This window comes from Cebus imitator, unplaced genomic scaffold (genome assembly GCF_001604975.1).
Source record: "Cebus imitator isolate Cc_AM_T3 unplaced genomic scaffold, Cebus_imitator-1.0 Scaffold256, whole genome shotgun sequence".
NCBI lineage: Eukaryota > Metazoa > Chordata > Mammalia > Primates > Cebidae > Cebus > Cebus imitator.
In genome coordinates, this window is record NW_016107571.1 from 906,322 (window position 1) to 915,066 (window position 8,745).

An 8,745-nucleotide genomic window follows, 5' to 3' on the forward strand; every position below is an offset into this window, starting at 1 on the left:
ATAGAGACGGGGTTTCACCATGTTGACCAGGATGGTCTCGATCTCTTGACCTCGTGATTCACCCGCCTCGGCCTCCCAAAGTGCTGGGATTACAGGCTTGAGCCACCGCGCCCGGCCTGTTTTTAATGTCTTAAGTTGTTGAGGCATTAGGTATAGAAGATAATTCAACCTGGAGAAAGAGGCATTTAACAAATAGCCTTTAAAACATGTTGACATCCATCAGAGAGAGGTTTTCCTTTACTACTAAAAAATAAGCATCCCTTATGGCACAAATGTGTATATTTATCACAGTAGCATTAGTTACTGTGAAAAAAAATAGCTACAACCTAACTATCCAATGAAACAATGATTAAGTAAATTATGTCAACCTGAAAAAATGAGGAGTTACTAGCAAAGTGAAGGTATGAGCACTGACTGATCAGTATAGATGTAGGTCATAATGCCAAGTGTTAGTAACATTTGCATATTGGCAGAGGCTAGGGGGTGCAGTGTGTATTTGTAGATGTGGAGGCATCTGGGGGCAGACAATTACTTTTTAGCAACTGGTGTGGAAGGTGTCAAATTCATTTTAACAACTGGTACGGCAATGCCAGTAGCTAACAGCATCAAGTTTCTCCTCTATCCCAGGCACTGCAGAGCATACCTCACAACAGCTCTGAGGTAGGCATTATTACTGTCCTTTTACAGATGACAAAAGACTTAGGAGGTTAAATGACTTTCCCAAGTTCATTCTGTTTGCAATGACAGTGCTGCAATTCAATCCTAAGCCTACTTGGCAACAAAGCTTGGCAACATTTTGCTATTCCACACTGCTTCCCAATATTCTACAGCTATATCATACAGCATTAAAGGAGAGGGTCAGGATAATAAACTGCAAATAAATTAAGATTATACTTGGCTGTACGGTGAACTTATTTCTTTCCTTTAAAATTTTCAAACGTCCTATATGATTATACTGCTTTTATAATGAAACACAGGTTGGTAAGAAAACTATCATGAGAAGAGATTTTATTTTTTTGAGAAAGGATATCGCTCTGTCACCCAGACTGGAGTGCAGTGATGTGATCATAGCTACTGCAGCCTCAACCTCCCAGGCTCAAGAGATGCTCCTACCTCAACTTCCCATGTAGCTGGGACCACAGGTGTGTGACACCTTGCCCAGCTACTTTTGTGAGGAGAGATTTTATAATAGTAAAGATTCTTAAATACTGGAAAGAGTTACTGAAGTAAAGTTACACATTTTAAATGCATTTTTCTCTTCCCCAGTAGGATGCTTTTCATCTGTCTAAAATGTAAAATGGTTCAACTACTGTTCTGATTGAATAAACAAAGTCACCTATTTTTTTTTCCCCCTGAGATGGAATCTTGCTCTGTTGCCCAGGCTGGAGTGCAGTGGTGCAATCTTGGCTCACTGCAACCTCTGTCTCCCGGGTTCGAGCAATTCTCCTGCCTCAGCCTCTTGAGCAGCTGGGATTACAGGCATGTGCCAACATGCCTGGCTATTTTTTTTTTTGTGTACTTTTAGTAGAGACAGGGTTTTACCATGTTGGCCAGGCTGGCCTCGAACTCCTGACCTTGTGATGTGCCCGTCTCAGCCTCCCAAAGTACTAGGATTACAGGTGTGAGCCACCATGCCCAACCCTAACTCAACTATTAAAGCTCTTTCTAGCACCAAGATTCTACAATATAGTCAATCCTATATCGAAAAAATTTTTTTAATTATTCATCTAAAAATTATAGAGAAGCCAAGGCATTCATTCATTTATTCAATTATTATTTACTGTCTACCCACAATATGTCAGGCATTTGGCTAGATTCTGGAGAACTCAAAGTTAGTCAAGAACTTTGACTTCATGGACTTTACACTGTAGTTCTAAGATGGCAATTCCTTCTTGGCCTAAAGGTATCTACTGCCTCTCCGGGGCCAACATCAAAGTACTGAAGGGTAGAGAGCTCTGGCTCCATGCCCAGGAGACACAGTCAAAGTTCATACCTCTTGGGGAAGAAAGGTTAGGCTAATCCATTTCAGAGCTTGAACGTGGGTTCACTCCTGCTTGAGCCAAGAACAACAGTCAAATAAAGAACCCTGAGAAAGTACCATGACTCCCGGGAGATACCCTGAACCTGGGGTAGTTTCTATACCATCTGCTGGGATGTCATTATTTCTTTAGGTCCCTAGGTGGAAATGAGATAGACATAAACGATTGAAAAGACACAATCACTCAGCAATCTCTAGGAGTTAGCTGTCTTGAATCTTACTGTTAAGGAAAGGAACGTACTTTTTAACCAAGTCATACCTTTGAGAAGACAACTCTAAAACTTTGGCAATGTCACAGCATACGTTATGCTTCCAGAACACCATGTTACCATCATCATCACCAGTGTGAACACTACAAAGCATTTTGGTAGGTCTGACCTCAGAGCTAAAAATAATCTGCTTAGGCCTCAAAATGCTATATAAATAATATTTGCTGGGAAAGTACAATGAAGATTTTCATTTCAGAAATATAAAAAACCATTCTGTGCTCATACTAAATAGAAAGACTTTTTAAACTCTATACTACCTTCCCACAAATAAATATCCATTTAAATGGACATAAACACACAGCCCTATAGATTCTTTCTTCATCTTTCTTTATTGTTTTTTCTGAGCCTCCCTCCCCACCCCCTTCCATCTTCCTTTATTGTTCTGCCCTCAGTCAGGTCGAACCAACCTCCTTGGAACCAGGTCCCTTTTCATATTTCTTTCAGTTGCTAATTAGATGTTAAGGCCAGGCATAGCGGCTCATACCTGTAATCCTAGCACTTTGGGAGGCTGAGGTGGGCAGACCCCTTGAGCCCAGTAGCTCAGTACTAACCTGGGCAACATGGTGAAACCTTGTCTATACAAAATACAAAAATTAGCCAGGCATGGAGGCACATGCCTGTAACCCCAGCCACTGGGGAGGCTGAGGTGGGAGGATGGCTTGAGCCTGGGAGGGAGAGGCTGCAATGACTGTGTTTGCACCACAGCTCTCCAGCCTGAGTGACAGAGCCAGACCCTGTCTCAAAAAAAAAAAAAAAAAAAAAAAAAAAAGTGCATGTTAAAAAGTGTTCTCAGGGCCAGGTGTTGTGGCTCATGCCTGTAATCCCAGCACTTTTGGAGGCGGAGGCAGGTGGATCACTCAAGCCCAGGAGCTTGGTACAAGCCTGAGCAACATTGGGAAACACCGTCCTTACAAAAAATTAGCTGGGTGTGGTAGCATGTGCCTGCAGCTCCAGCTACTTGGGAGGCTGAGGTGGGAGAATGGCTTGAGCCTGGGAGGCCGAGGTTGCAGTGAGCCACTGTACTCCAGCCTGGGTGACAGAATGAGACCTTGTCTCAAAAAACAACAAAAAAAATTGTGCTGAGTGGACAGTCTGGTGAAAGCTTACGATGGCTACATCTTTTAAATCAACTGTTACACGCCACCATGTCTAGAAAAGTGAGAATCTACATTCTTAATATGTTACTTAGTCAAATGCCCCAATGTGTGTTGTTTATCTCACCTTCGATATAGCTTGGACTGTCCAAAAGTCATAATTACCAGTGGTACATGGAAGGTAGTCAAGACTAGAATGACCTGGAGAGAGAAAAAAGCATTCTGTAAATAAAAAAGATATTCCAATTAAGTGCTGATACGTGTTCAAAATTAGGCCAACACCTAAAAGACTTTTGATATCCCTACTTTGTAGTATTCCCCAAAACCTAGAAGGATCTAGTTACTAGGGCTGGGAATGACGAAAAAGTCCTCAGCTTATTTTGTTGGTATGCTCCCCATCGCCTACAGTGAAGCAATGAGGCTGACTACTCAAATACACATTCAGATAAAAGAAGGCTTTAACTATTTTGTATCCATATTATTGTAAGATATTCTCAGGCAAGAACCCTCTCCCTTTTCTCCTTACAGAGGCTAGAATGGCATGAATGTTCTCACAGAGGTCACTGTGTCTGTCTTTTTCTTCACCTTGCTGTTAGTTCTTCATGAAATTAATTTTTTCAGTACTTTATCTACCAAAAACTGCATGAGGAAATGATTCTGGATGTATTACTACAAGAGTCTAGGGAGTCTCAGAAAGCCATATGAGAAATCTTGGAGATGTCAGGGCACGGTGGTGCACACCTGTGATCCCATCACTTTGGGAGGACAAGGTGGACGGATCACCTGAGGTCAGGAGTTTGAGGCCAGTCTGGCCAACATGGTGAAACCTCATCTCTACTAAAAATACAAAAAATTAGCCAGGCATGGTGGCGGGTGCCTGTAATCCCAGCTACTTGGGAGGCCAAGGCAGGAGAATCGCTTGAACCCGGGAGGTGGAGGTTGCAGTGAGATCGTGCCATTGCGTTCCAGTCTGGGCAACAAGAGCAAAACTCCATCTCAAAAAAAAAAGAGAAGACATTCCCAATTCTAAAGCAAAACCAACACAACTACAACTTACTGAAAGTCTGTCTTGCAAACATGCATTTTCTGTGATTTAAGCTAAAGACAGTTTCAGGAAGAAATGATATTAGGTGCTTAAACCTCCCAAATCTATATCATCTTCTTATTAGGCTGAAATAATAGACTCAAAATATGACTTACCCCAGTGCTATCTCCAACCCAGGACAAGGATACTGAGCCTCTGAGATCATCAAACACATGCTATAAGGGGGGAAAAATTAATTTAGAAATCATATCTATTCTCCTTCAATCTTTGGCTTCTTTAAACATTTGAACTTTATTCAGAGTAACTAAGTTCATAATTATAAAGGGGATATGGATTCCCAGTACAAAATTTGGGAGAGATGAAATTTAACTACTTAATGTGAATCACAAATAACTTGGAAATTTAAATTCTCTCTCACACAAAGTAAGCCAAGCAGATGAGTTTTCTTTACTGCACCAGATGGGGAGATGGGATAATCTAATTGCTTTCTCCAACAGAACTAAATATAAAGTTATGGCAAAGTATTTTTAGGATGCTTTAAAACAAGAGATCACGGCCCACACTGACAGGCACAATTGTAGCCAAATCAGCATAATTTAAATTGTTCTGGGCATCCTTTACAGTATAGTTGAATAGTTTGTAGCTGGATTCCTTCTACTTCTAGGCTAGCTCACTCAGAATGACAAGGAGCAGAAGAAGCAAATGCCTTTGTTTTACCTTTTAAATTTAATAACAACAGTAATAATGACAATAATAAAACAGCCTTACTAGAGTTGCAGTGAGAGTAACGAGGTAAAAAAAGAAAAGCTGGTCTATTATATCCAAAATATAGTAAGCATGTTAAAATATAGTTATAATAACCATTGTAGGTGGTTTTGGGTTTTGTTTTTCAACTACTTCCTTTTTCTACTTACACAATTACATATATCCATTAAAGAAGATGTAGACAATTATAACAAGATATAACAGATAAAATATGAGTCATTCATAATCCTACTACATAAATATATTCAGGTTAATATTATGTGTACTAATACAACCTCCTGTTCTCTATCATTTTTGTAACTGATAAAAAAATAAAAATTCCAGAGGCAATACTGCACTTGGAAAATTCAAACTACACAGAAATTATATACCATATAGTCTATGTAGCAAAAGTGAAGATACTTCTCTTTTCCAGGCCACATGTTCACCACCTAAGCCCCATTTCTTAGACAGTTTAATAGTTCAGTACATATTTCTACTAAATGTTGATGATTATGTTTTTTTCTTAAGACTTATAATCTTATCAAGATTTAAAAATCTTAAATATGCTTTGCTCTCCCAGATATGAGAAGCTCCTTAGAAGCTGGGAAATGTAACTTTATACTTCTGGTACTTCCTGTGCCTACCACGGGGATACTTTGCATACTCAATAAGCATTTGTTGAAAATGATTACACATCCTTCCCAAACCGCAAACTCAACCTCAAAATAGAACATGTCTATAAATGGTTGGGATGCCAGCTACTTGGTCACTCAAGCCACCAATCCCAACATAGGAATCTAAAGAAATAGAACTCAAAACATGAACTGTTTTGCTTATCTTTAAATTTTCTCTTATAGTCCTCCTGAATGGGCCTCTGAATTCACCTATGTGATTTCCCCTCTGGACCGTAAGTACCTTTGATGTCAAAAGAATCTCTTATACAATTTCTGTAAGTTAGTTCAATCAAGGCTTCATGCAGGTCTTGCTCTTGAAATAATGGTTAACTCTCAAATGCTCAGCAGAGCTTCTCACAGCCTCTGGAGGACAGAAGGGCTATTCAGACATACAGGCTTGACAGGCATCTGAGAAAAAGTTGGACTGCTACAGCTTCTGAAATTGGAAGCTTAAACACTGACACTGCAGTGTGTCTTATAAGACATTTCACACAGAGCAAGACCACAAGTTCTCTTGAGTGAGGACAGAGTGTCTGAAATGACATCAATGAGATCTTCAGGAAAAACAGGAACGTTTAGAGCTACCACAAGACCAGGCAGATTATGTAAGGCTAACAGTCATCTCAACATAGGTTATCTTTCCAAGGAAGGTCCTCATCATAACTAAGAGAAAAGTTATGTCCATCAACTGTGGCAGTGGACTTTATGGTTTTATTCATCAGGCTGTAAGATATCACTCTTGAGCCAATCAAGACTGAAACTTTTACTTTTCAGGCAATGCTCTACGCAGCTGACCCAGTCAATGCAGACTGGCATTACCCACGTTTTCCTATTGCTCAACCACAGAATGAGGAGGATTATCACGTGTCACTGGCAACTCTCAGCTTCACTGAAACAACTGAAATGGTAATGGACCTCATTCATCATCCAAAGAAATGTTGGCCAGATTTACTAGCTAAAACTGTGGTTTTCTAATACCCTTAAGTTTTCCTCCCACCGCTCCAATTAACCAATGAAGATTTGCTTTTGAAAATGTGCACACTCATTGAAAAACTCATCTACCTATAGCAAATACAACTAATTTTTAAATATTTCAGTCTCTAACATTTTTATACTGGGTGAAAGTTAAAAAAGAAAAATGAAATGAGATGTTACAGCAGGTTCAAAGGTTAAGCAGAAACAAAATGTCATATGGAAAAAAGATAAATCCAGAAGAGCTAGGGACCAAGAGTACAGATTCAATCCTACCCCCTCAATGGGAAAAAGAATACGGATGTCCAGGAAAGGGCGGACGACCTGGTCATGAGTAGGAGACAGAATTCACAAGTCAGCACAAAGGCATCAATACTAATCCAGAGTCATTTTTAATATTCAAGACAACATACATGTCATTCTACAACTGCAGTGACAGATCTTTCAAAAATATGTATCATAGCACTTTTAAGCATAGCCACAAGAATATTGCTTATCCTCCCCACTAGACCTGAGGCCCATCTGGTAAAGGAATCAAGCCTATACATTTCAGCTAACACACAGCACAGTGCATAGTGGGCATGCAATAAATATTGCAATAAATATTTCTTGAAGAACTGCTTATGAAGTTCTGAAAAAGAGGATGACGAAGTAAAAAGATAAGGCCAGACCCGCTTAATTTCCCCATGACAGACAAGAGAATTAAATGTAAAAGTTTATTTCATTTTTTTTCTTCTTTTTGAGATAAAGTCCTGCTCAGGTGCACAGGCTGGAGTGCAGTGGTGCAATACTGGCTCACTGCAACCTCTGCCTCCCAGGCTCAAGCCATTCTTCTGCCTTAGCCTCCTGAGTAGCTGGGATTACAGGTGCCCGCCACCACGCCCAGCTAATTTTTATATTTTTAGTAGAGACAAGGTTACATGATGTTGGCCAAGATGGTCTCAAACTCTTAACCTCAACTCATCTGCCTGCCTCTGCCTCCCAAAGCGTTGAGATTACAGGCGTGAGCCAATGCGCCCAGCAAAAGTTCATTTCTGAGTGGACTTCTGCTTCTGGTCAAGATGGGGTGACAGGGATCACATTTATCTTCCTACCAGAAACAACTAAAACAAAAAAACAACAACAGAATATATGAAATGACTGTTTCCAAGATACTGGATATCAGGCACAAAGGACAAAATTCCTGAAAGACAGGAACTGAACAAGGAGGGACCCGACCCTACAGTTTCCCTGGCCTACTGCCTGGAGAGAATTTCAGGCACAGTGCAGGGAAGGGGCACACAGGCAGAGCCCAGAGTTCTCCCTAAACTGAAGAGAGGAAGCTGGTAGTCTGGGGAGGCCACAGAGGTCAGAGTTCACAGGGCAAAAGATCAGAGAAGAAACACTTACACAGAAAAAAAAAATGCTGGAGACCTGAGGAGGTGGCCTCCCCAGTCACCCCGCCAAGTCTTCAGCTGAAAATGATCATGTGAGGATACTACCTGAGGCCAGGGAAATACTTATCTGAAGGGACGGCAGAGAACAATATTCAGACCTCACACAGGACCAGGAATAATTCCTATTCCTGGAAACCACAATAGAAAACCTTGTATTTCAAGAAAGTTGGGTACAGTACTCAGAAACACTTATGCCTCTGTGGCAAAGAAAAATAACCCCAGACTAAATGTTGTGCTGGTCCTGCCGAAACAAGCTTAAAAGCAAGACCTAAAAGGATCAAACTGTTTCCAAGTAACCAATGTTCCAGAACAAAGTTCAATGATATTTAGAAGAATACAAAAATTGTACCCGGCCGGGCGCGGTGGCTCAAGCCTGTAATCCCAGCACTTTGGGAGGCTGAGGCGGGTGGATCACGAGGTCAAGAGATCGAGACCATCCTGGTCAACACAGTGAAACCCCGTCTCTACTA

The 8,745-nt window shown here is 40.7% G+C and overlaps 1 protein-coding gene across 5 annotated transcripts in view; it reads right to left on the minus strand.

Moving 5' to 3' along the window:
* The window catches only part of SORT1 (sortilin 1), an 81,972-nt gene that overhangs the window by 49,855 nt on the left and 23,372 nt on the right, over positions 1-8,745 (minus strand). For all 5 annotated transcript variants that reach the window (XM_017499246.2, XM_017499245.2, XM_037728121.1 and 2 more), the window contains exons 2-3: positions 4,602-4,661; positions 3,529-3,602 (exon numbers count right to left, since the gene is read on the minus strand). In XM_017499246.2, coding sequence (XP_017354735.2) covers positions 3,529-3,602; positions 4,602-4,661 — 134 coding nt within the window. The remainder of the gene's footprint in view (positions 1-3,528; positions 3,603-4,601; positions 4,662-8,745) is intronic.